At 48.3% G+C, this 27,955-nt stretch overlaps 1 protein-coding gene and 1 long non-coding RNA gene across 22 annotated transcripts in view; one reads left to right on the top strand and one right to left on the bottom strand.

Moving 5' to 3' along the window:
- Positions 1 to 379: 379 nt before the first annotated feature.
- LOC122463363 lies at positions 380 to 27,955 on the top strand. 3 transcript variants are annotated; one of them, XR_006286630.1, is made up of 4 exons: positions 380 to 513; positions 9,903 to 9,999; positions 21,263 to 21,601; positions 22,097 to 27,955. It is a non-coding gene; the product is annotated as an uncharacterized LOC122463363 (long non-coding RNA). The 3 variants fall into 3 exon arrangements; XR_006286629.1 differs by lacking the exon at positions 380 to 513 and adding an exon at positions 2,677 to 3,657; XR_006286628.1 differs by lacking the exon at positions 380 to 513 and adding an exon at positions 4,179 to 4,342.
- Positions 8,997 to 27,955, bottom strand: part of RSPO1 (R-spondin 1) — a 57,808-nt gene continuing 38,849 nt past the window's right edge. For 17 of the 19 annotated variants that reach the window (XM_043532457.1, XM_043532453.1, XM_043532464.1 and 14 more), the window contains 4 exons: positions 21,277 to 21,468; positions 19,235 to 19,384; positions 16,983 to 17,171; positions 8,997 to 14,675 (listed from right to left, as the gene is read on the bottom strand). In XM_043532457.1, coding sequence (XP_043388392.1) covers positions 14,527 to 14,675; positions 16,983 to 17,171; positions 19,235 to 19,384; positions 21,277 to 21,468 — 680 coding nt within the window. In that variant the 3' untranslated portion in view covers positions 8,997 to 14,526. Of the gene's footprint in view, positions 14,676 to 16,982; positions 17,172 to 19,234; positions 19,385 to 21,198; positions 21,469 to 27,955 lie in introns of all 19 variants that reach the window. The other 2 variants (XM_043532448.1, XM_043532447.1) reach the window with 1 other exon arrangement.

Raw genomic sequence — 27,955 nt, 5'->3', positions numbered from 1 at the left:
ACGTTTTCGGCGAATTACCCTTCTCCGAGGCTCCCCGCCGCTCACTCCATCCCCCCTCCCTCTGTCATTCGGTCTCCCCCACTTCACTCGCTTTCACCAGGCTGGGGTAGGGGGTTGGAGTGCGGAAGGGGGTGTGGGCTCTGAGCTGGGGGGTGGGGACGAGGAGTTCAGAGTATTGGAGGGGCTCTGGGCTGGGGCAGGTGGTTGGGGTGCAGGCTGTGGGAGGGGGGTTGGGTGCAGGATGGGGCTCAGGGCTGGGGTGCGGGAGAGGGTGAGAGGTGCTTATCTCGGGCGGCTCCCGGAAGCGACCAGCATGTCCGGCTCCTAGGCTCAGGGGTAGTCAGGCAGCTCTGCATGCTGCCCCTGCCTGCAGGCACCGCCCATTGGTTCCCGGCCAATGGGAGCTGTGGAGCCGGTACTCGGGTTGGGGGCAGTACACAGAGACCCCCTGGCTGCCCCTGTGCCTAGCCAAACACTCCGGTTGCTTCCAGGCACCACGCAGAGTCAGAGCAGGTAGGGAGCCTGCGTTAGCCCCACTGCACCCCTGACCGGACTTTTAGACGCCTATTCAAATCTCCCGGATTGGTGATTTCAGTAGCCACCAGGAGATTGATGCCGATTCTGGTAGACTGCCAGCCAGTCCGGGAGGGTTGGCAACAATATCCCTCACAGAAAGTCATTCAGGGCTGGAGGCAATACTTTACCTACTGGATAGGCTAAGCAAGGCCGTCCTTCCCTGGCCTAAAAAGGGGGTGCCACAGTCATCCAAGAGGAATGGAGAGCTGAATTTTCAAGGACACTGCCAATGGAATTTTCATTGTTTTTAAATTTTTGTTTTACCCACAGAAAAATAATAAGAATCCTTAGTCTGAGCGTGAAATCTATTCACATCCTAAAATGTCTCCATGCAGACTGCATGCTGGTTTATTATGGTAGCATGGGGCACAGAGGCACCAGTTTGTTGTTGTAGGGATGCCCATGGATGCACTGGTTTGGTATTGTAGTGTTGGTCATGGTGGCACCACCTTGTTGTTATAGCAGTGATGCTCATGGGTTCACTGGCTTGTTAGTGTGGGATTGTTGGCAATGATTTTTAGAAATAGAATTGATAAGATTGAAACATGTTTTAAGCAGTCCTGTTAAGAATTGCATGGACATTGCAAACAAATGCAAGACGACAAGTTGGGGTGAATTATATATCTAACATCCCTGTATATATATATATATATATATATATTCATGTCACTGCCAGATTTTAATAGACATTGGACAAGATCCTCACCTACTGTAAATTGGCATAATCTCAGAGAAACTACCTTTTCCAGGATCAAGATCTAGCTGAGGTTCTAGCTCCTCATTTCCAAATACTTCTTGTTAGCACTGGAGTGGGAAGTATACTTTACTGGTTTTAGAATTCTTTTTATTTCTGCTAAGACACTCTAAAAATGAGACTGGTTTTTTTATGACTTGCAGCATTTTGCTTTTTGATATTCTATAGTCCCTGTGGTGTGAGGTACTTTTAATTTTTGAAGTGCTCCGGAATGATTTGTAAGATGATATTAATAGCCTCTAATTTTCAGTCTGTTTTGGATAAGCCTAGAATTTCTGGTTTTCTCTTAGCAGAATTATATGTGCCTTAAGCATTTACAAAACACACACTGATGTGGGAATTAAAAAAATTAATTCCAAATTGTAGATAATTAGTTAAGCTGTCAGACTTAAGGCTTATGCGGAAGAGTTTTCCCAGGACTGGTGTGTTTTCTATTAGAGTTGATATCAATCTGTCAAATGATCCTTTTGATTTTCAAACTCTTAGACTAAATAGTTGAGTAATACTTGCCTTCCTCCCCCACCCCACCCCTTTTCCCTCCCTTTTCCTTCGGAAAACACTCTTTTTATTGGTAACTAAAAATCTTGGGCTGCTTCCAGAAAATTAATGTTCCTTTCTTTGAAAGAACAGAAAAAGTCGGTTTCGTAAATGTAGTGTATGTTAAGGAGAACTCCTGTTATAAATGCCTGCTGGATCCTGCGGGCATCTGGATTGGTTTGCTGGGGGAATTTCTGCCTTTCAGAGGAGTTGGCATACAGGCGACAATGCTGATCCCCCCAAGCTTGAGAATGGGAAGTCCTGTCATTCAAATCCAGATGTACTGAGTGGGCTGCACACATTTATTCTTCCACTGGGCAGCAAAGGGTGAAATACAGGGAGTTTATTGACATTAATGTGCGTTCCTCCTTTCATCTTCAAAGTGCAACATCTTTAAACATCTTTAGACATTTTTAAATCGGCAGGTCCAGATAACGTGCATCCAAGAATTTTAAAAATCTGGCTGAGGAGCGCATTGGACCATTAGTATTGATTTTCGATCAATCTTGGAGCATTGGGGAGGTTCCAGAATGTTGGAAGAAAGCTAATATTGTGCCAATTTTTAAAAAGGGTAAATGGGAGAGCTGATTAATTATAGACCTCTCAACTTGATATTGATCCCAGGCAACATAATGGAGCGGTTGATATGGGACTCAATTAATAAAGAATTAAAAGAGGTTAATGTCATTAATGCAAGTCAGCATGGGTTTTGGAAAATAGATCCTGTCAAGCCAATGTAATATTTTTTTTGATGAGATTACAAGTTTGGTTGATAAAGGCAAAATAGTTAATGTCATAAATTAAGACTTCTGTAAGGTGTTTGACTTGGTACCGCACAACATTTTGATTACACAATTAGATGTAAAATTAACATGGCATACATTAAATGGATTAAAAACTGGCTAACTGATAGGTCTCAAAATGTAACTATAAATGGAGAATTGTCATCAAGCTGGTCTATTTCCAGTGGGGTCTCCCGCAGGGATCGGTTCTTGGCCCTACACTATTTAATATTTTTATCAATGATCTAGAAGAAATAATAAAATAATCACTAATAAAATTTGCAGATGACACAAAAATTAGGGGAGTGGTAAATAATGAAGAGGACAGGTCACTGGTTCAGCGTGGTCTGGATTGCTTGGTAAACTGGGTTCAAGTGAACAGTATGCATTTTAATACAGCTAAATATAAATGCATACATTTAGGAACAAGAATGTCAGTGTGATGGGGCGCCTGCCCCACACTGGGCTCTAAGGGATTAATAGAGCCCTAGGTAGGCTGCATAGGAGGCAGCCAATCAGAGAAGGGCTGAAGGGAGGAGCTAATCAGGGTCAAGCATTCCCATATAAAAAGGGAGCTGCAGAGCAGAGAGGAGTTCTCTGCTGGGAGTCCAGGGAGGAAGATCTGTGTCTCTGGAAGGTTGAGAGAACTGCCAGCACTCTGGACAGAGCAGTGCTGCTAGCAGGGACCAGGGGAGTTAGAGACAGCTCCTGGCTCACTGCTGAGGTTTGCAGGCTGAGGCCCTGAGGCAAGGGCAAAGAGGATGCTGGGGCCACGAGGAAGTGGCCAGAAAATTTGCTGCAGTAGCCACTAAGGGAAGTGGCTGTGAACAGTGGACTGCTGGTCCCCCAGAAGGGGAGAGCACAGTGTGCGGCATGGCCGGAGGGCTGTGTCGCTGAAGAGGATGCCGCGGTCCTTGGAGAGACGCGGGTCCTAGATCAGGAGTGATGGCGGCGAGGCACCACCTGAAGATCTAATTCCCATGACAGCCGGCAGGAGGCGCAAGAGTGGTGAGTGAACCCCATTACAGTCAGCCATACTTACAAGATGGGGAACTCTGTCCTGGGAAGTAGTGATTGAAAAAGTTTTGGGGGTCTTGGTGGATAACCAGCTGAACATGAGCTCCCAATGTGATGCTGTGGCTAAAAGAGCGAGTGTGATCCTAGGATGCATAAACAAGGGAATCTTGGGTAGGAACAGAGAAGTTATTTTACCTCTGTATTTGGGACTGCAGGAATACTGTGTTTAATTCTGGTATTCATAATTCAAGAACATAAGAATGGCCATACTGGGTCAGATCAAAAGTCCATCTAGCCCAGTATCCTCTCTTCCAACAGTGGCCATGCCAGGTGCCCCAGAGGGAATGAACAGAACAGGTAATCATCAAGTGATCCATCCTCTGTCACCCATTCCCAGCTTCTGGCCATTGATGGTTCTATCCTCCATGAATTTATTTAGTTCTTTTTTGAACCTTGTTATAGTCTTGGCCTTCCCAACATCCTCTGGCAAGGAGTTCCACAGGTTGACTGTGCGTTTTGTGAAAAAGAAGGATGTTGATAAATTGGAGAGGTTTCAGAGAAGAGCCATGAGAGTGATTAAAGGATAAGAAAACCTGCCTTACAGTGATAGACTCATGGAGCTCAATCTATTTATCTAAACAAATAGAAGGTTAAAGGGGTGACTGGATTACAGTCTGTAAGTATCTACAAGAGGAACAAATATTTAATAATGGGCACTTCAGTCTAGTAGAGAAAGGCATAACATGATCCAATGGCTGGAAGTTAAAGGTAGACCCATTCAGACTGGAAATTAGGTGTAAATTTTTGATGATCAGAGGAATTAAACATTGGAATAATTTACCAAGGATTGTGGTGGATTCTCCATTACTGATCATTTTTAGATTAAGATTGGATATTTTCCTATAAAATATGCTCTGGGAATTCTTTTGGGGGAGTTCTTTGGCCTGTGTTATGCAGGAGGCCAGACTGGATGATCATGATTGTCCCAGCTGGCCTTGGTATCATCTATCTAGTTTTCCATGACATTAACTACTTTTCTGAAACTACCATTTTCTGTTCTTTCAAATAAAGCAATGTTAGTTATTTGTAAGGATTCCAGCATTTTTCAGAAGTCTTAGCAGAGTCAAGCTGAACTGACTATTTGGGCATTCCACCTAAGTTGACTAAATATCACATAGGCACTATTTGGCCTGCAGTATCTCTGCAGCTGTGGAAGGAATCATCCTCAAATTTGGTCTGGCAGGAAGAATTCCAGCATCTAAGGTTACTGGGCTGATGTATCTAATTATATATGATTCAGCCATTTCCACTTGTTGCCCTGCAGCCCACGAGTTTATTCATTTCAATACTGATACATACTGACTTTGTTTTTTTAACTCACTCTGTTGTTTCTCAAATAAGTAGAGTGGTGTGTTTCCCACCATAGCTCCCAGACCAGGAGGGGCAGGTCAGGGCATCATGCCAGGCTGTCATACCTGTCAAATGCCTTTAGTTTCATTGACAAGGCTGGTCTGACCTTTGTTGATGTTTAGTCATTTTGAATTTTGCTCAACACCTTCTGTTATGGTCTGATTACTGTAAACACCCCCCAATGAATGTGGCCATGTGATGGCAGCAGAATGACTCATTGCCATAATTACATGTGTAAGGAGTATGGGGAATAAACAGGAAGAACTGGAAGTATTAGTACATAGCCTAAATTATGACTGAATTGGCATCACAGAGATGTGGTGGAATAAATCTTATGAGTGGCATATTGGTACAGATGGGAATTGCTTGTTCAGGAAGGACAGGCAGGACAAAAAAGGAGGGGGTGTTGGCAGTATACATCAAGAATATATATACTTATTCTGAGATCCAGAAGGAGGCCAGAGGCAGACCAGTTGAAAGTCTCTGAGTAAAGATAAAAGAGGTAAAAAATATGGGTGATGTCATGGTAGGAGGTCTACTATAGACCACCAAATTAGGAAGAGGAGGTGGATGAGGCATTTCTAGAACAAATAACAGAAATATCCAAAACGCAAGACTTGGTAGTAATGGGGGATTTTAACTACCCAGACATCTGTTGAAAAAGTAATAGGGCAAATAGCAGAATTTCCAGTAAGTTATTGGAATGTGCTGGGGATAAGTTTTTGTTTCGGAAACCAAGAGAAAACCATTTTGGACTTAATTCTGATCACCAGGGAGAAATTGGTAGCAAAGCTGAGGGTGGAAGGCAATTTGGGTGAAAGTGATCATGAAATGATCAATTTTCATGATTCTAAGGATAGGAAGGAGTGAGACCAGCAGAATAAGGACAATGGACTTCAAAAGAGCAGACTTTAACAAACTCAGAGAACTGGTAAGTAAGGTCCCGTGGGAAGAAAATCTAAGGGGAAAAGCAGTTCAGGGGAGCTGGCAGTTTCTGAAGGAGACAATCCTAAAAGCAGAACTGTAAACTATCCAGATGTGAAGGGAAGATAGGAAGAATAGTAAGAGGCCAATATAGCTCCATGAGGAGCTGTTTAATGACCTAAAAGTCAAAAAGGGGAAACATGAGCGAATTGCTAAGGAGAAGTCCAACAGAATCGCATAAGCATGTAGAGATAAAAGCTGAGAGGCTGAGGCACAAAATGACATGCACCTAGCAAGGGACATATGAAATAGTAAGAAGAGGTTCTTTTACTACGTTAGGAGCAAGAGAAAGATGAAGGTGACTGTAGGTCCTGTACTTAGCGGGGAAGGAGAGCTAATAACTGATGACATCAAGAAGGCTGAAGGGTTTAATGCCAATTTTGCTTCGGCCTTCATGAAAAAGATTAGTGGTGACCAGATACTCAACACAATTAATATTAACAACATGGGGGAAGGAACATGTTAAAGAATATTTCGATAAGTTGGATTCAAGTTGGCAGGGCCTGATGAAATTCATCCTAGGGTACATAAGGAAGTAGCTGAAGCAATTTTGGAACCATTAGCAATGATCTTTGAGAACTCATGAAGGACAGATGAGGTTTCAGAGGGCTGGAGAAAGGCAAATATAGTACTTGTTTTTAAAAGGGGGAACAAAGAGGACCTGGGGAGTTTTAGACCAGTCAGCCTAACTTTGATACCTGGAAAGATACTGGAACAAATTATTAAACCATCAGTTTGTAAGCACCTAATGGCCAATAGAACTGTAGGGAATAGCCTACATGGATATGCTAAGACCAAATCATGCCAAACCAACCTATTTTCCTTCTTTACTGGCCCAGTGGATGGAGAGAAGGAATAGACATGATTTATCTTGATTTTAGTAAGGCTTTTTGACACAGTCCCACATGCCGTTCAAACAAGAGAAATGTGGTCTAGACTAACTTACTATAAGGTGGGTGCACAACTGGTTGAAAGACCGTACTCAAAGAGTAGTTAAACTGGGTAGGCATAGCTAGTGGGGTTCCACAGTGGTCAGTTCTGGGTTTTGTACTATTCAATATTTTCATTAATGTCTTGGAAAATGGAATGGAGAGTAGGTTTATAAAATTTGCAGATGACACCAAGCCGGGAAGGATTGCAAACGCTTTGGAAGAAAAAGCTCTGGGTGTTATGGTGGATCGCAAATTGAATGAGAGTCAAAAATGTGACACAGTTGCAAAAAAGGCTAATATCATTCCAGGGTGTAATAACAGGAGTGTCGTATGTAAGACATAAGAGGTAATTGTTGTGCTTTACTCAGCACTGGTGAGGCCTGAGCTGCTGTACTGGTCCAGTTCTGGGGGCCACACTTGAGGAAACATGTAGACAAATTGGAGAGTGTCCAGAGGGAAACAACAAAAAAGATAAAAGATTTAGAAAAACTGACCTATGAGGAAAGGTTAAAAAATGGGCATGTTTATTCTTGAGAAAAGAAGACTGATAACAGTCTTCAAATATGTTAGGGCTGTTATAAAGAGGACAGTGATCAATTTTTCTTCATGTCCACTGAAAGTAGGACAAGAAGGAATGGTTTAATCTGCTGCAAGGAGATTTTGGCTCGCTATTAGAAATAATTTTCTAACTGTCAGGGTAGTAACGCACTGGAATAAGCTTCCAAGGGAGATTGTGGAATCCTTATCATTGGTGGTTTTTTAGGTACAGGTTGGACAGTTTATAAGGGATGGTCTTGGTTTACTTGGTCCTGCCTGAGCACAGGGGGGCTGACTTGGTGACTTCTCTAGGTCCTTTCCAGCCCTACAGTTCTATGATTCTATGATGTTCTAAGGGGGTTGGTTAAGTTATTCTTACCATATTGTTAGGAACTGGAGTTGTCGTTCTTTTTGGCAAGCATCATCTGCAATAGATCACCTCCATCTTTCTTCAAGTTTTCAATGATCAAGGAGCAAATCAAGGAGAAAGTCTCCTTCTGAGACTTGACTCTATTCAGAGCACTTTTTCAGAGTGGTGTGGAGCTACTGTATTTGTTGTTAGTTTAATGCTGCTAGGATAAGGGCAACACCAGTCTAGAGACTCCATTCACTGCACTGGTCCCCACAGAATACCAGGGCAGATTTATGTTTCAGTATTAGTCTTCAAGGTCCTCCAAGGTGGCACAAGAGATCTTAAAAAGGAAAGGAGTACTTGGTGGCACCTTAGAGACTAACAAATTTATTGGAGCATAAGCTTTTGTGAGCTTTCTTTTTGCGGATACAGACTAACACGGCTGCTACTCTGAAACAAAAGATCTTAGATACTTCACCACAACCTCTCCTGATGACACTGTCCCTCAGGGACTATGAAGTTGTCATCCTCTAGGGTGAAGCTTGTGAAGGGAGACGGGGTGACAGGGCTTTCTTGGCACATGGCCCAGATTTGGTGACTCCTTAACAGAGGAATAAGACCCCAGAGCTCAATGCCTTTGATTTATCCTTCCCACAGCTGCAGTTCAAATCAGCAAAGAAAAGAGAGCAGGAGGAAGAGGAGGGGGGAAAAGGAGGTGATGGTAAGAAAACAGGGAGAATGAAGAGCATGGGCAGTGATTGACTTTAGTGGCACCTGTGGGTGCTCAAGACCTTGCAGGATTGAGTCCTCTGAGAGCAGAGTGCTTGTCAGACTCAACCCCTTCAGTTCTCTTAGATGTATAGGGCCTGACTGAGCACTGCGTCGTTCCGGGGAAGGCCACAGAGTTATGGCAGCATTGGCGTAGCTGGGGGGGGGGGGGGGGGAGCACAAATGGTGCCTTTTTTTGGATCGCTCCCTCTGTTCCCTCCACCTGGCTACGTGGCTGGAATCAGGCCAATGTTCTCTATCATATGTATAAAGTATTTATTAGGAATCTGGAATATGAAGCATTCACACATAAATATTCTCTCTGAAAATAAAGTAAGACAGGAAGATTTTGTGATCTGAATTTATTCGGCACAAAATGTGATTTATTCTCCAGAAAGCGGTGCATATCATGTGCTGCATTTTATCTTCCAGCAGCCCGCGTCCTGGGACTTTTGCATACAATTGGTTCATGTGCAAGATGGGTGGCACGCAAGAATCTAGCCAAGCTGCTTTGCACTGGTTGTAAATAATACTATATAATCTACCTACAACCCCCAGACTGCTGTTGTTCTCAGCAGGGCTCTGCTGCTCTTCAGATACCGGGGGGTGCTGGCAGGCTGCTCTGCCTGACCTGTAGTGGGGTATTCAGGTGGGTACACGATATTATCCTGTATATAAATACCATCAGAATGATTTATTTGGGATGACTGGTTGTATAAAGTTGGGATTTCTGTCATTTAAATGGAGATTTAAAAAAAACCAAAACGGTTCAGCGTTACCATCCCTTTCTGTGAGGTCCACTGATTTACTTAAAATCTGTCAATAGGTGCTGAATCTCCTCTCAGCAATCCTTCAGCAATGTAACCCAGATAATGGCATCAAAGAGCACCGAGGCCACCATCTGAATATCCTTCCTTTAATCAAAGCCTGGACTTCTTCTGAGTGAAAAATCATTTCAATGTAAACATGAACTAAAACATGTATACATTCCCTCCACTTCTACCGCAGTAGAAGGTTAGTAAATTATTATTTGAGGATTCTGTGTGTGCACATTTTAAACCTAACCATGGCAGGTGAAAATCTGGATTTATATTAAACATGGAGGGTGAAAGCATAATACTTACAACCAGTCTGTGTTTGGTGAGATGGGTCTGTCTCGGCGCCTAAAACTCAGCAAATGAGCTAGAAATTAAACAATTTCTAAACTGAGGGTTGTAGGGTGGTGATATTTTGTTCCTTCTCCTTTGCTCTAGTTCCATCAGAACTGGGAAAAATTACCCAAATGCTAAGCAAAATATCTGGAAGCTATGCAGGCAGATTTTGAAAAGAAATCTGCCATTGACTTGACACGTGAGTAAAAATGTTTTTGTGTCACTAATTTAAACAAAGACATCTCTGTCCAAAGGAGCTTCCAACAATGTCCATGATTCTATCTATCTATCTATCTATCCCCATCCACCCCCTCTATCTTATCTAATCTATCAGAATAGCACAGAACACTCCTCCAATTCCATTAAAGATTGGGTGGAGGTGTGGGACAGCTTTAGACGCCAGAGGTAATAGTGTTGCCTTACAGGTAGCCATACAGATACCTGAAGCATTAATCTGCCTGGAATTGTGGAGAATAAACTGCTTCATAAGAGATGTTTTGTCCTTCCTGTAAATATTTTTAAACCACTTGTTTGAGAGACACCCTGATTTTTGTGAACGATACATGAACAAAAATGATCAGCACCACAGCCTGCTAAGAAGCATGTTTTATGGTGATGCCATGAGGAGAACATCACAGCAGATTTTGTATTGTAAAGGGAAAGAAAGCACATAGGTGGTGGAACTAGGAGTGTTGCGGGGGGGGGGGGGGGGGCGGGGGCTGCAGCACCCCCGGCTTGAAGTGGTTTCCATTATATCCAGGGTTTACAGTTTGGTTCAATGGCTCTCAGCATCCCCACTATACAAATGGTTCCAGCACCACTGAGAAAGCATTAACGTGTAACTGAACTGAGATGAATGAAGCCCTCTTAAAAAATTCCAAAACTGGGAGCAGTCGCACCCCCAAGCATTCCCCAGATGTTTGAACCCAGGCCCCTCTTCTTGGAAACATATTGGCTAAAGGGAAAATGCTTTTAAATCCCCAAACACAAACCAGCTATCTGGGGGTGTCAATGAACAAGCAAAACACACGGGGAAAAATCATGAACATTTTCAAAAATTTTAGAAAAAAAAATTCCTGTCAAAGTTTTCTAAAAGAATGGATTTAAAAAAAAATCACAATTTTTTACTGAAAAATTTCAAAACTAAATGTTTTTGTTTTGTGTTTTTCCATCTTGCTGCTGAAACAGGCAGAGAGGGGAAAAAAACTAAAAAAAACCCCTCAAATTTCACAAAATGAAATTCTTTTGCAAAATTTTCAGTTTAAAAAAAAAAGGCCATTGAAGAATTTCGACTAGCTGTACGTGGATCCAAACCAAACCCCGGGTGGTGATGCTCCCTGGACACACCTGGCACTAATGGGTGAAGCCTCCCGGCACTAACTGTGAAACAGAAAGATCTGAGTGACATTTGTGAGGAAAGTTCTGAGTGTCAGACACCTGTACTGGATGTATTGCTCTGACAGGAAAAGCAGCCATTCCAAAACAACCCAGCAGAGAGGATTGGAAACCTTTGCCAACAGCCCTCGCTAATGACTGGGGGCCCCACTGCAAGTTAACAAATTTGGAGTGAAAATCCCCCCTGGGACAGGGTTAACACAAGGGCTATGCACCACTTAAGATGTCAAAATAGGGCTGGGGTGGAACTGAAGTGTTGCGTAGGCCTTGTTCTCCTCCTCTGAAATAACAAGTAACTGCCAAACCAACATGACAACAACAGCAAATCAAAGACCCTGCAGCACCACATGTGCCTGGTTGATTTATCTTGATGTGCAGTTTAGTTTTTAAATATGGAGGCTAATACTGGATATTCTGTACTGTAGGGAACCCTGAATGGTAGCAGTCAGGAATATAATTATCGTTAATTGTTAATGCCCTCGCTCTCTGCTCTTCAATCTTTGCTGAGGAGCGGGCTGGGGCCCTGGGGATGGTGCTGGAAATTAGTGAAGTGAGACTCCCAAAAGGGTTACCGGATATTGCTGCTGAACAGCTGGAGGGGAAAAGGTCCATGTTAGGTACAAAGCCACAGTACAAACAGACTACTCCTCTCACCGCTCGCTGACAACAGAAAATAAAGCAAGATCCAGCCTTTCAACTGGGGAGGTCTCCTCCAGGATTCATCTAAACATGATCTATAAACAATCGAAAAGACGAGTTTTGAGAACCTCTCGCACTCTCTGCCTGGTATGCTGCTCATTTATCATTGTGCTGAAATGGAATCCCCTCTAAAAGATATAACGGCCGCTTGTTTACTTAAATACAGAGTGGATGATGGGCCCAAAGGCCTTGCTGTCAGCACGGCAGGCACGGAGAGCTTCGTGCAGCTCTGGAACTGGGACAACTATGCGGCTCCCACGTTCTGAACCCCGCCAAAACTGCACTAGGGCAGGTGGGCCAAAAAGAGAATTCCAGTAGCTTTTCCTAGAATTGCAGCTGCATGGACTTGTGTTTCCGAAATACAACGAGCACTCTTCCCAGCTAGCCGGCAGGACGGGTGTGTGAGGTGATGCAGCCAGCCACATCAGGTGGCCATGTGTGACCTCGGAAGGTGTCAGCACATTACGTGTTGGGGGCAGCTCTCCCCCAGCGCATGTACTTCTGAGAAGCAGTGGTTGCTTTCGCACTCTGCGACAGCCAGGAAGCAGAGCAGGAACAAAAGAGGTGTAATAATAATGGTAAACCAAAACCTGCTGAGTGCTAGGGATCAGCTGGGGGGCAGGTCAGCTCACCCTGATCCCCCCTGGGGGCAGGGCAGCTTGCCCCTGACACCCCCAGGAGGGTGGGCAGCTTGCCCAGGATACTGCCCTATGGGGCAGGGCAGCTCGCCTGGGCCCATCCCTCGGGAGCAGTGATTTCGGCTGGATCTTAAAGGGATGAAGAAGGGTCTGCAAATATCTACACCAAGGGATGCACACTTTGAAAGATAAGACCAGTGGGGCAAGTAGAATTCATTTCTTACCGGTATGCTGCACCAGCTGGGGGGGGGGTCACGTGGCCTCCCCACATGACCCCCCCACGTGACTCCTCACATGAACCCATCCCGCCCCCAGCCTGGGGCCCCACACTCTCTCCTTCCGCTCCCCATGATCCATCCCACATTACCTGGGGGGAGCTCTGTCTCCTCCTGCTGCGCCAGAGACTTCTGAACCGCAGGCCTCTCTGGAACCACAGGGGCGAAAGGAGCAGAACATGGGGCAGCCCCACGACAGCAGCTCTTCCAGTGTTGCTCTACCGCCCCCAGCCCTGTCCTCCAGCGGGGCTGCCTACAGACCCCAGACAGGAGATGCTAGTCACAGCTGCGTGGAAGGGCTGTGGGGCCGCCGTTCTGCTCCTCCCGTGTCTTCCCAGTACGGCGGACCGGCTAGAAATAGCTCACTGGTACGGCCTACTGGCTATAAATAGCTCACTGGTACAGCAGACCAGCTATAAATAGCTCACTGGTATGGCGTACCGGATCGGACCTCCCTCCTTGCACCACTGGATAAGTCTGAATACTATGCAGCCTCACTACAGTGCTTTGGGTAAAATCCACCCTGTGCACAGGGGCTGCACAAAGTGTGTGCGCACTGCTTCAGTCTCCTGGAAGCCCTGTGGCCACAGGCCCCGTGTTGCACAGTGGTGAATTTCACCCGGGAGATTAAATCTTTGCTGAGAAGTGGGGAGACCTAGAGAGTGCTGGTGCTAATTCTAAGCCAGTCCAACTGGCGACATGCCGATGAATGGTTTTCTAATGGATGTAAAGGTTCTGCACATTTTGCCCCCTGCAGAGACGGGACCGCACGGCTTTTCTCCATTAGGTTAGGGAGGAGTCTGCACAAAGGCACCAGCACCTTCCTCAGTCCAGCACAGAATCCTTTCAGCTGCGACTGTTGTCAGAATCGCAATATCAAACAGCCTGTGGTTTGCTGTAACCTCTAATTTTCTCAACTTGCTGCATGATGGGAAATTCCCGACGGGGCTTATTGAACACAGATGGGGATTGTGCAAGTGAATGACGACTGATTTGTGGCTAGGATGCAGCTGGCAACATTTTCTGAGATTTTCTTAAAGCTTTTATGAGTTTTCCTTCTGCAAGCAAGGCCCTGCCCCACGGGCCACCAGCTTCTGCGGGGGCTGAGCCATGAACCATACGCTCAGAAATTTGGTTGTCATTTTGTTGGATTTTTTTTTTAATTTGAAATAAATTTTTGAAGCCATTTCAGGGCAGACATCTCTGACCCCTTCTCACAAAGGTTTAACATATATTCTCTTACAGCTTAAAACACAAAATAAAGGAAGGGGGAATAGAAACAGGCCACTGCCTTTGCACGATTCCAGATCCTTTGATTTGGAATAGTAGCAAATCAGTTCTAGTCTCTGGCTGAAGCTGCGTTATGCTGGGGTTTACATGGCTGGCTTCTATTTGAGACATTTAATCAGGAATATTTGCATCACTGCCCTCTACTCTGGTTCACACTTTCTCCCCAGCTTCCCATTGTAAAGTCCTTGGCATTTAAGCTTCATCTCTTATATTTTCTTACTCCTCTTCTTAGAAGTTTGCTCTTTGCAGTCTATGTTGCGTATGTGTGTGGTCTCTGTCAGTCTTTGTGTGTGTGTGTGTGTGTAGTTTCTGTGTCTGTCTGTCTATCTTTCTGATTGTGTCTGTTGTGTAGCAGTGCTCTGGTTCAATAAAGCTTTCATATACATAGCAGCAATGAACTCTTGCCATCATGTGACTGTAAAGGGGCAGCTATTGAGCAGGGCTAGCTGGAGTCATGGGGACCACAGTCCCTCTCTGTTGGCCCTTCCTTTTCTTGGTGCCAGATTTAGCATCTTTGGTGTCTTTCCGGTTTCTGTTTCCATTCGTGTTATCTTGCTCTTCCTTTCTCTTCCTTTTTCCTGAAACCAAGCAAAGGAGCAAAAATGAGACGATCGAATGGAATGCTGGCTGATCACAGAGCTGAGCACGGCCTCGTGACCAGCAGGCACGCTGGCCCAATGGCTAGTGAGTGCTGACATTGCCTCGTGACCAGCAGGCACGCTGGCCCAATGGCTAGTGAGTGCTGACACTGCCTCGTGACCAGCAGGCACGCTGGCCCAATGGCTAGTGAGTGCTGACACTGCCTCGTGACCAGCTTGCACGCTGCAGGCCTGTGTTTCTCCTGCTCTCTGAGGCATTAGGGTGGTTGAAGTGCACGCCCATGAGCTCAGTATTATTTGTGTTCACAAAGGGGTGAGATGACTGAAATTCTAATTTGGTTTTGTAATTTTCCATCTCTGGCAGGGCATTCAGAGCCGGCATTTGCTGAGGTTACAGGCCAGACTCCTTAGCATGATTGGAAAATTCACTTTGTGCATTTGAGAGCCATTAAACTCAACGCCTGCCTTTTCCCCTCTGCTCCTTATTGTCTTCTGCCTGCAGGGTTAGGCACTATCCAGAACGGGGCTCCCCAGAGCAGCCAGCACAACTGCAGTCCTAATGCAATCCGGAGGGGAATGAACAAGCCACCAGCCTCCATGAGCTCACAAGTCCAGTGACTGTGAGGAACAGCAAAGAAAACACAACATTCTGCAAAGGGGGCTAGAGAGGAACCATCCATCACATTGACAGGTTTCAGAGGAGCAGCCGTGTTAGTCTGTATTCGCAAAAAGAAAAGGAGGACTTGTGGCACCTTAGAGACTAACCAATTTATTTGAGCATAAGCTTTCGTGAGCTACAGCTCACTTCATTGGATGCATACTGTGGAAAATACAGTGAGGAGATTTATATACACACAGAACATGAAAAAATGGGTGTTTATCATGCACACTGTAAGGGGAGTAGAGACTGGGAGTGGTTGAGTCATTACACAAAGTAAAACTATTTCCCCTTGTTTATTCCCCCCCGCCCCCCACTGTTCCTCAGACGTTCTTGTTAACTGCTAGAAATGGCCCACCTTGATTATCACTACAAAGGGTTTTCTCCCCTCCCCCCACTCTCCTGCTGGTAATAGCTCATCTTAAGTGATCACTCTCCTTACAGTGTGCGTGATAAACACCCATTTTTTCATGTTCTGTGTGTATATAAATCTCCTCACTGTATTTTCCACTGAATGCATGGGATGAAGTGAGCTGTAGCTCACGAAAGCTTATGCTCAAATAAATTGGTTAGTCTCTAAGGTGCCACAAGTCCTCCTTTTCTTCATCCATCACACTGTAAGTGGACCAACCATCTACCAACCATCACATTGTAAGTGGACTATGAGCTCCAGCCCTTGGTGTGTTCTCTGTCTCCAGTGAAGAAGCTAATGGAATAAGAATGCCAACATACAGCAGACACAGCAAGCTGTGTCCAGGGACAATTTTTTAAGCTTGATCCTATTAGAAACTAACCGCTCAGTGGCTCATTCTGTTTTTACAGCCAAGGGTTCTTTCTAGTTGTCATGTTGCACACTGGCCCTGAAAGGCTTTTGGCAGGGCTGCGTTCCTATGAAAGGCAAACTGGACACACACTGTAAAGAGCAAGGCAAGATGCTCAGTGCCTCATGACATTGCATGAAACACATCACAGCTGCTCACATCTGTCAGTTCGGGCTGTGGCAAGGAGGGTCACGCAGCACAGACGTGCCTGTCCTGTGGAGATGCAGCACAAAGCAGGGCCTATTTGGGGGCTGTAAGGCCCAGCAGGTCTCACCCCTGGACCTACAGAGCTGCCAGGCAGCGGGGCATCTCCAGGCTGCCACCCAGTCTGCGCTCCACTGCCCATGATCCGCTGAGAACACAGATCGGGGAAGTCCCTCCTCAAGGGGTCTGATATGGGGCAGCCTGGTGGTTCCCGATTGGCTCCCCGCCCTATATAAACCAAGGAGCATTCCAGGAAGTCCAGGCAGCAGCATGGATCTCAGGTAGCTGCCGGGACCATTCCTGCTCCTGGCTCCTGAGTGCCTGGCCTTGCCCTCAGCTTGGTTTGGACTTCGCCTTCCGCCTCGGCACCGGAAACTGGATTCTGACCTTCGGTATCAACCCCAGCCTGGAACCTGACTACGAATGCAGTCTACGACTTCCAGGCCCAGGTTCCCCCTGCTCTGACCCTGGGTCTTGACTGCCCTTGCCAGGTTCCTGACCGGGCCTTGTTTGTTACATCCTGCAGAGAAACTACATGTTAATGACAAGCAAACAGAATGTGTCCCCAAAGGGAGAGGGTGAAATGCCCTGCCATCAGCTCACCTTCAGGGCACTGGTTCTTCTGCACTGTGCATTTCCGGAGCTCCGTGGTGGCAGGACACACAGACACATCTCCAGAGGGAGCCTGCAGAACCTTCCGCGATCGCTCTTCGTTGCCTTTCTTGAAGCCACACAGCTTCCTTTTCTTGGCGCACGGGCCCCAAGGGCCCCACTCGCTCAGTTCACATTGTGCTGCCAGACAGCAAGAGAGTCAGGAGAAAACTACTTTCCCCAGTGCCCCCAACACGTCCCCGGAGCCCTTTCCCTCCCCAGTGCCACCAGCTGCCTGCTCCTCCCAGACAGATCTCTGTCTCCCCCAGAGCTGCCTCTGGTGAGGTGCAATACTCCCACGCACCCCAGCCCAGCCAGAGCTCTAGGGTGGAGCCGCTGGCATTATTCAGAGACTTAAACAATGCGGAAAAATCTATTGTGATGGGAATTTTCTGGGCCTGTTGCGAGACATTTGGAGTCCAAACGCCAGTTCCGGGCTGCACCACACAGGGCTGTGGTGATCAAGGCAGGGACCACGTAACAAGTCAGTGTGCCTGAGGAGAAGGTTCTGACTGCACCTGGCCTCAGCCAGAAGGTTCAGTGCATCTCTCCCGAGGGGACCGTTCCCCCGGCCCGTTCTCTGCTCCACCTGCAGAGCAGGGTCCTGGAGGCCCAGCAGGGGAATGGGAAGCCTCACTTCGAACATGCCTGGACCCTCAGAGCGCATCACATCTGCCTCTCCTAGAACAAGTCACCACGATCCCTTCCTGCTTTTTCTACTCGCTCTTGTCTCCTAGCCTCACGTGGCCTTTCCCTTTTGGCAACCCCAGACGTGGGTCACTGCAGACCTCACCCACATGAAGCTGGGTGCCAACAACGGGCATGTCTGCACTTTTTGATGTCTGCCTAACCCAAATAACCCCATGGCCGTGGCCTGCATTCTGCCGCACCTCGCACACCTCCCGAATGTCCCTCATTTTGAGGGACCCCAACCCGCTTAGCCCCCAAATTCCCCGCATTCCACACAAACACGGTGCTCCCTCATTTTCACTGCCGAAAATTATTTACTTTAGAAACAAAGACGGGCGAGACCGAGGAGCCATTCGCACGAGGAGGGGAGCCTGCCACAGTTTAAGTTTCCTGCATGGTTAATTTTTGTGCGTGCTCATATGGGGTCTTTGTCACCCACTGCACCCCACATCTGGGCCTTTAGCAGGTCAGAGGTGTGCTCCCCCCACCCCTCCCTGAGGCTATTATATCTTTGAGTCCGTCATTTAGATTGTGAGTCTCAGCAACAGGTGTTTTCGGAGAAGTAACGAACAAACAATGAATCGGGACAGTGTGCTGTAGTATGCCAGAAGGTTTTACACTCCTCCAGAGGGTTGAGTATCTGGCTGTACTTTCACTCATTAGAATGCTGCTGCAGCTAGCCTTGTCCCTTGCAGGGTTTATTGACATCTTCCAAACCACAGCTATGCTTTAAGGCAACCGGCACAGAAAACCGATCACGCATTTTGCAACTAAATATTAAATTGGCAAGGGCGGAGAGTTTCCTGCAGAGTTAAGCCCCTGACTGTTTGTTGTTTTTTGCAGATGCAAATATGCCACCAGTGAAGAACAAATGAAGAGGCAGATTCTGGTTTGCCTGGCTTTGCACAGCACAGCTGGGATGCAGGGAGGGGGGTTCAGGTGCATGTCTTACAGGGAAAATCTGTCTCCAGGCAGGAAAGATCACATATACACTCTGTGTTTCCTGGGAGGAAAGACTATAGCTCCCCCAGTTTTACTAGGATGTTCTCATAGGGAAAAGAAAGCTTTTCAACAATGTCAGCTGGAATTTCTTGTCTGTTGCCGAACACTTCAGGTACCTCCAGGTCATCTAGCCCAGTGCTTCTCAAGCTATCTGATGCGGGGGAGCGGCAATTTTTTTTCCCAATGTGCGTGCGGACCGGCAGCAGGTGGCTCGTGGACCGGCACCGGTCTGCGGACCACCACTTTGAGTAGCACTGCTCTAGAATGCACCTGCTGAGCTGTTAATTGTTCCATTCACATACTTGCTGGGCTGCCCACTCTGGCACCCCAGCAGGTCACTGCTGTTCATGGGACGTCACTGAAATGCAGCAGGGTGATGGAGGAGCATCAGGGAAAGTGGGCAAGGATTAATACGCTATTGCATACAGACAGGCAGCACAAATCTGAGCCTTCAGAATGCTACAGGACCCGGCAGAAAAATCAATCGCTCTAGCAGCTTTAATGCCACTTACCAGGACTGCTGCACTCCATGGTGCCATTGGCCGCAGAGTAGCCGTCTGGGCAGGTGGAATAACATCTCCCTTTGTGCAAGTACAAACCTTCCTTACATTTGGTGCAAAAGTTTCGGCTGAAACAGGCCTCACAGTTCTCAATTTTGCATTCTGGGGAGGAAAAGGGAAAAAAAAAAAACAGCCACATAGTTTGAATTCTACCCCCAGGGCCAAAATCAGCAGATCCATGGATATGATCGAAAAGCAACTCCCGGCAGGCTTCTGTGGCCTTTAGGTACAGAAAGTGGAAAGTGCGTATTGCAGTCAAGTTACATTTCAAGGTGGAGACTGGGCACCATCTGCTGGAGAGGGGAAAGGAAGAGTGGAGCTATGCAAGGGGGAGGACTAGATACCCCACTAGAGAGCCCTCCTGGCCCACGGAATCTGCAAACGGCCAGTGTATGTCTCTGAGCACTCTGCCAGGCCTGGTGGTGCTACCAAGAAGGAAACTGGTTTCCTTCTGCCATTGCTCCTTGCAAGATAGAGCCACTCTGCTGAAGTTATCACATCAGCAGCAGCCTACGCTGGGTTATATCTTGGCAATATGATTGCAAGAGGGTTGGGCTCCTGTTTAGTTTGACAGACAATCAGCCAAAATGGAAGAAGACAAGGAGCTGACTCCAGTTTCAGTCACTCCTTACCCAGCTCTAGTGTGGCTATAGAAGCTGGCTGTGGTGCCAGGTTCTATGAAGCTGCTAATGAAATGACCCCAGGATTGTTCATAGGTCCAACTCACTCACTGGTGTTTCAGTTGGCCCAGCCCCTTGCAATGGAAGACAGACAGACCCAGGCCAAAGACCCAATTCATTACGGATGGGCAGACGAAGGAAGAGGTAGCGTCTGTGGCACTGGTTCCCCAGATACCGCACAAGATCCTGGCAGTAAGAGCATGCCCACCTCGAGAGGTCAGCTATGACACCAATGTGTTAGCATCACTTCGACCCGGTGGGTAAGCCAGACAATTCACACAACACAATAAGAAATGCCCAAATTAGAGACTGTGTCTCTAAGTCTGTCTGTTTGACAGTTCACTGCTTCAGCCCTTCCCCCCCCCCACCCCCGCCGCCCCTGCCCCATGCCCACCTTGTAAAGACCCATGATAGCAACCTGACCCTGGCTGATGGGCCCGTGAGGACATTTTGTCTGTCACTGGCTGAGGCTCTCCGTGGTTTAAGCATAACGTTTAACATACGTTGGGCCAGACGTTTAGTTGGTGTAACTGGGGGTAGCTCCATTGACTTGAGCAGAGTTGCACCAATTTACACTCTCTTGCAGTAGTTCCAAGCCACATTTCTGCACTTCCCACCTAATTTCTGCAATTTCCTGTTCCTAACAAGAATGACTGCAGTCAGCTCCTAGCTTAGATCCCGGGGGACCCTGACCAAAGACACAGTAGCCAAAACGCAAGTCAAAAGCTGAGAGAAGGGGCTGATGTCCAAACTAACCGATGCCGGACAGGCTTTTCAGGCCATCATTACGTGAGTGTCCATTGATGTCTCTCTCTCTGTGGGACAGTCTGTGCGTGCTCTTTCCCACCTTAGAGAAACTCACTGCGCTACTTCTACTGACCCTGGCTTGGTAGGAGCTATTAGGTGGCACTGGGAAAGCTTAAGGCACCTCGGCTCATGCTATTGCTTCTTAATCTGTTTCAAATAAACCCCTATGGGACATTGCATTCGTGGGTGGAAACGCAGCCACCTCTGCAGGGGAGAGAACTGCATTCCCGTCTCAGGTGCAAAACAGGATAAATCTCTCTTCTGCTCTCATGCCGCATTCAGGGCTGCAAGCAGCAAATCGCAAAGGGATCCCTTTCTATGGATATTCTCTGGGCAAGTCACCTTCCCGCTCTGGGCCTGTTCCCCCATCCATATAATGGGGATATTACCCCTGATCCACATCCTGGGGGCAGGCAAGGGTTGACTCACTGCAAGCCCTGGATGTGAGGACCTGTAAGTGCAGGGCATGGTTTTGTATCTTTCTCTCTCCCAGGCCCTGGCACGTACTGATGCATTTGTTCATGTCTGGATTGCGAACGCCGAAGTACCCCAGCGGACAGGATGGCAGGCAGATCCCGATCTGTCGGATGTCGTTCCTCTCCAGCAGTATGAAGAGTTTGGGGGAACATTTCAGGCACCCGTTGAACTCAGAGCACAGGTCACAGCCTTTCGCGCAGCCCTGGCTCACCTCGGTACTGACTGAAAAGGCAAGAGAGATACCCGCAGGTTAACAAACACATTGCAGAGCAGCAAGATTGTCCAGGGAACTGGCTGTAACAACAGCAGCTTGCTACACGGCCCACTCTCGCGCTGGCTTCCATCTGCTATTCAGGTTTATAAAACGTGTTCCTGTGGTTAGTGGACTCAGCCCTTGTGGCCAAGTGTCTGCAAGACACAACCTACCCCTCACCCCCAACCCAATCTGGGCCCTTTGGCGGTCTCAGCAAAGAGTCCCCGGGCTGGATCGGCAAGAAGACTGAGCCCTCCTCCAGGCCAGCACTCCCTCTCTCCAGTTGGCAAGGGGTAGCACATGTAGGAAACTGCCCCTTCTAAAGACAAGTAGAGGATGCTGCCTTTCAGGGCAGACCAGCTGGCGTGGAATTCCTGCAGAGTGGGTCTGGCCCAGGGATTGATAATTAAAGTGTCAAAATAGCCGACAAGCCTTTTGGAATTCTTTGCAAGAAAAATTATCAGGCATCAGAATGGACGAAATGGCTCAGGCCTGAGATAAGCTGGTCGCTCAAACACTGACCTCCCAGCCCCCATTTCCGAGTCCCCCTTTGTCTCTGTCTCCTATTTCCCCCTCACTTCAACCTTTTCTTTGCAGGACAGCAGGCCAGATGTGGCTCCAGAATGAACATTTCAGACAGGAGTGTTCCCGAGCTCCAGCTTTAGATCTGCCCAGGCTCTGTGGTGAAACACATGGCAGAGTTACTAGGTGTGACATCGCAGTATGGATGGCGCCTTGGCCGCACCAACATGTGGACAATAGGGGAAATGTAGAAGAATTATGATTAAATGACGGGAGAGGAGGATGTTCCAGTGGGTGTCAACAGGTACAAATCTGTCCAACATGGGAGTTGTCAGAAAGAAGAGATTACAGGAAAACCCTTCGCTATGCGTGTTCCTGAGCTAACCCAATCTGTCTTCTGTTTGGTGAAACCCGCTTCATATCAGCCTGTCAAACCCCAACCTTTCACCACCCCAAGCCAACCTTCAGCAGAGCTGTGCCTCCCTGGCCAAATGCAACCTCATACCAGTGAGAATGTAACCTGAAAAGTGCAAGCCCATCATTAATTTGGTCAGGATTCAATGCTAAACTTCCAATGGATAACAGAAGATGGGACACTCTGGGAGCCAAGAGAAGCCCCCTGAGATGAGGGAATCAGGCAGAGTCCTATTGTCCCATCTAATCTGATGTTCCTTCTAAGCAGACGTTACTGTTGCTAAGTCAGGGATGGGGTGGAGAGGATGGAGTGTGAGCACTGACACATGCCCGGAGATATAATGGTTTAGGTACATGCCCCTGGAGAACCCAGATTCAAATCCCAGCAGGAGATAAACTGGGTCCACCTCTCCGCAATGTTCATGTGTCTTTAGGACAAAACTACTGGCTAATTTGGCCGTTTCTGCTGAAGAGGAAAACCAGGACTCGGCATAGCAAGAGCTGCTGCAGGTCGGGCTGCTGGTGGAGGAGCAGAGCTGGGGAGGAGAGGGGAAATGCAGAGCATGCTGCAGCTCAGGGTGGAGGTACATCAGCAGAGCTGGACAGGGAATGCTTGGATAGGGTCTGCCTTGACTCTCCTCCCTGTAGTAGCTTCTCATTTGAAATTCGCCCCAAAAGCTCCCATTTTAACCGGGATTGACTCTGCCCAGGTTTTGTGCTGGAACGTTCTCAGAGTCACAAGACATCCTTCCTGCCAGAAACGTGACCCAGCTCAAGCTGACTCCAGAAGAACATTTGAAATCTCCAGTTCCAAAAGCCCCCATGAAGAGAGCTGAGTGTTTCTTGTCAGCAAGCAGCCCTGTGTCTTTGGGCCTAATAGCTCACACAGCATCTCATGGGAGATGGCACGAATGATCCTGCAGCTTCGAGATGGTTTATTGCTATGTGAAATGCTCCCTAGCGCTGGCTCTTAGGTAAGAATGGACCCTTTATTGGCCAATCAGCAGCATCATAGAAAAAAATCCCTCTCTCAGGAGACCTGTCATTAATATTTGATGCAATGAGTGAGCTCATGCTCCAGCTTAAACGCTGCCTAGAGAAAATGAGTCAAACCCAGATAAATAATTGATTGCTCCTGTGGCCATTACAAGCGCTGTTGTCCTTTCTGGCCAAGACACATCTGTTCCTGAGGGCCCTTCCAAGCCTGGCCTGCATCTTCCTCAGTGGGACACAAGCATCTGTCAACTCAGCAAGATTTAGTAAGCTCCTTGAGCTAATGCGGCCCAGCATTCTCGGGATCCCGGCTTCCCTGGTCAGCATTGGCCTTCATATGTGCTAATGTGAGAAAAACATATTTGGCTGTGAGAAGGTAACATTTGCAAAACTCCTCTGTGTCCAACTTGCAGCACAAGGGAAAGAGACTTCAAGGATTCCCCATTATTCCTCTCGCACCCTTCCAACCCAGGAGGGCTGCATGCACAGCTCACGCCAGAGCCTATCCCATGATGCTCCAGGACCGGCACCCAGACAGCACGTTGCTGAGTGCTCGATAAATATCCGGATTAGATATTCAGAGAGACGGGCTCTCTCCTTCCCTGCCCCCTTCCCCCGGGCTGAGCAGGCTAGAAGAGATGACCAAGGAGCAAGTGATTTGAACTTGCAGCCCGGCATCGCACAGCCACTATTCTCAGCCTCGTTTCAGATGCAACTGCAGCAATATCTGGGACGAGTGCGATTGCTTAATACCCAGAAGAGATGGAGTCTCGCACTCTGTCTTGGTCCATACGGATGCATCGGTGGATGGAATCACGCGCCCAAATCTACTTGGGTGGGGAGGGAGTGGGGCTGTTGCACACCTGGTCTGATTGCTCTGAGCATGGAGATAAATATCATGAAAACAACAGCAGCAATTTGGGCCAGCGTCCAAACCCTGTAATAAACCCCGAATAACTACGCCCCTCCCCCCCCGACTCCCTCACCAAAGCGCTTCCATCAGCCCCGCCCAGCGACTCCATCTCCCACTCAGAAATAACACCTGGCCTGGCTTTGGCTACCACTCCTAGAGCATCTGCAGGGGAACGCATCTCTGCAGGTTCCCGGCCACGCTCCTGAAGTGGGCTGGGAGCATGTGCCTGCAGCAGGCCAAAGTGGGGAGGGTCACATGCCTGCCTTGGCTTATTGCCTGGCTCCTGGAGCAACTCACTCAGCCCAGACTCACACGCCCTCATCTGCCTACAGCCATATACTTTACGGGGAGGTAGCCAACTCAGCTGAGGAGCATCCTCCCTCATGAGCAGGGTCCTGCCCCAGATAAGCTGGGCTCACATGTCTGCAGACTCCAAAAGGGGAAACCATCCGAATACCTCTCCACACTGCTTGGAGCTGATTCAGGTCCCAAACTTCCTATATAGGTCAGTTACATCAGGCAACAGGGAGCTTTTAGTACCCCCTAAACTGAGACCAGTTCTGAGGCCCTAATCTCAGGCCAAGAAAAATGTCCACTTTCATGTTTGAACATCTTCTGCTTCTAATTATCATAAAAAACTCTGCTTTATTTTGAAACTAACATTTTTTGCAGGCTAGAATGCAGGTTATTTTTATTAGTTAATTATGTAAGCATTGTCTGTGTTTATAGAACATCTACATCTTTTTGTATTTTAAATACTGCATTTATTATACCTCAAAAGCAAGCACTGGAACGACAGAATCTTTAAATTCCAGGCTAGTAACTGAGCGGCAAGGACTTGGATTTGCAAAGGAAAAGAAAAACCTCACGCTTGCTTCCAGAGCAATTTGCAAACCCCTTAGATCGCTTCAGTAACCTCTATGCTCTGCCTTATCAGAACCATGCAGCTGCTGATGGCATTTGTTCTGTTTGGGTTACGGAGGCTGTTCTAAGCACAGAAAATGTAACAGAAATCGGAGCAGATTCCTGATTCAACAGAACAAATTCTAATTACTGGTCAGGACTGAATTCTTGCTAACTCTGGGACTTGGCCCCTCCCCCTTTTAGGGCCAAGTTCCCCCTTGTATTGGTGCAGGGGCTCCCACTGAGCTGCATGAGAGGGAGCCACGGGGGAGCGCATGGAGGCAGAATCTGGCCCCTACCTGCAGAGAGGAGATGCTGCTGATTTCATTCGGTCATTGTGCCTGCTCCAGCAGGACAGGAATTTTGCACTGTTTTGTGAAACCCTTTCCCTGTGTTTCGAGCAGCCCTGCTCATCTGTCCAGGGGTGACTGTGCTGATGGATAGGGGCTCCCTTTAAGCAGGGTGACACCTCCCCTCTTCTTTCCCTGCGTCTCAGCAGAGCTGCACTGCCCACTGGGACGGAGAACCACTTCATTTTGACCCTCTTAGCAATGAGCCCACCCTCTGCCTTGATGTTCTGATCCCGCTCTGGAGTGCGGCCAGAGAGCTTGCAGCCCAGCCTCGGGCATACGCGAGCTCCTCTCCCCATGGTCCCTGAACGCAGTGCTCACTTCTCAGCCCACTTCTCTGTGGCCAGATGCTGAGGTTTTTATCAGCTCCTTCTCCCCAAGTCTTGTTTGCTCAGAGGCATGCTCACTATCAGTACATGTCACCAGCTCGCCTCACGCCCAGAACAGTGAATGACCCACGAGTTTCAAACCGAACATAGTGACTGCTCAATGACCGCCGAGCAGAGACACCCAGCTCCGCTCCCCGAATGGAAATCGTGCAATGGTTTATATTAACCAGCCCTATGCCGTGCAGACAGACGGCTTCAGTGCGGAGCTAGAGCCCGGGGCATCTCATCCCAGGGGGTGCTCCACGAGGCTCCGCTGGATACCGGAGCGGTTTGAATCGGGGCTTGGGGTACGTTGTGCTAGAACTCGACACCTCCTCTGTATCCGCACCGGCAGTACCACTGCAAGCTTCCCAGCCCGCCTGCCCACTTCCACTGCGCCTCAGACCTCACCACCAGGGCCCACCTCTGGGGCCAAGAGGGGGATCCCGTTTCTTGTGCAGGAGGCTGGACTGGAGGGGATATGCCCTGATTCCACCCCCCTGCCCCAAGGCCCCGTCACCACCTCTTCTCCGCCTCCTCCCTGGAGCAGTTCGGGCGCTCTGGCTCCGCTTCTCGCCCTCCCTGGCAAGGGCCATCCGCTGATGGGCGGCCGGGAGGGAGGGGAGGAGGAGCGGCAGGACCCCAGCAGGCTGGGGGAAGAGGCAGGGGAGGGGGAACTTGCCTGCCCTGCAGCAGCAGCCGGCAGGACCAAGCTTCTTCACCATGCCCGGGGGGGGCAGGGGAAGAGCGGCCAGGGCAGGCAGGATTTTTAATGGCTCGCTGCTGCCTGCCGGGACGGGGTCCGGCCTGGGTTCGGCAGCAGGCTGAGCGGGGCCAGCAGCTGGGACCCGGCCGGCCTCAGCGTGCCATTAAACATTGGCACGCGTGCCGTAGGTTGCCAACCCCTGGGATATAGCACATCCCCTCGGTCTGCGCTGGCTCAGGAACAGAATGGGGATACCCCACTGAGAGCAAAATCTCTCGTTTGCTGCAGGCCTGGGCTTGTCCTCTGTGGCTGCGGCCAGGGGGTGCTGCTGCCCCAGGTTCCCCAGGAGGAGCTCCCAAAGAGGTGGGAGCGGGCGACGAGACCGCGGAAGCAGGTGGAATCCCTGGGTGCGGGCGCTGGAGGCTCAGGCTCCAGGACAGGACCCAGATGGCTGAATGGCAGCACCCATTCTCTGGCCGCATCGCCCTCTGCGCTGCCCAACTGGGGCTGCTTCAGGAAGCTCACCCTGCATGTTTCCCCAGCTGATCCGCCTGGCTTAGCAGCTGAAAAGGGGAGCTAATTCCCAGCTCGGCCGGCAGCATGGCGACCCTGCCGCGCCCTTCCGGAGAGATGACAGCTTGCATCCAGCCAGATCTCACTCATGCAAGAGAGGCACCGACACTGAGCTCCAGGGGCAGTGCCCTGGGCCGGCTCTGCTCCCATGGGACACTGAGTCCCAGGCTCTCTGTAACAGGGAGACCGCTTTCCTGCCCCTTCCCTTTTCGGAGGGGGAAATGCTACTTCTGTCCAAACGCGACAGCTGCGGAGGAGCACGTGGTTCGGACAGACCCATCCCTTGGGGAGGGTTTAGTAAAGGGGATGCTCTATATCCTAGTAAAGAGGAGAAGATAGAAGTTGATGAAGTACAGGTAGGAATTGAAGAGAAACAGTCAAAGGAAGAGTCCTGTTCAATGACATCACACGAGGCAGACAACTAAATATTGACACCTTTTAGAAGTGCTTGGATACAAATGCAAGAAGTCTAAATACTAAGACGGGTGAATTTGAGTGTCTGGTATTTAATGAGGATATTGATATAACAGGCATCACAGAAACTTGGTGGAACGATGCTAATCAATGGGACACGGTAATACCCAAGTACAAAAGACACAGAAGACACAGGAATGACAGAGTAGGTTGTGCTGGAGGGGGACTGGCATTATATATGAAGGAAAGCATAGAGTCAAATATAGTAAAAAAAAAAAAAAAAAAAAAGGGAATCAAACC

The sequence above is a fragment of the Chelonia mydas genome, chromosome 19 (assembly GCF_015237465.2).
Source record: "Chelonia mydas isolate rCheMyd1 chromosome 19, rCheMyd1.pri.v2, whole genome shotgun sequence".
Taxonomy (NCBI): domain Eukaryota; kingdom Metazoa; phylum Chordata; order Testudines; family Cheloniidae; genus Chelonia; species Chelonia mydas.
This window is presented reverse-complemented; position numbering and strand designations above follow the sequence as displayed.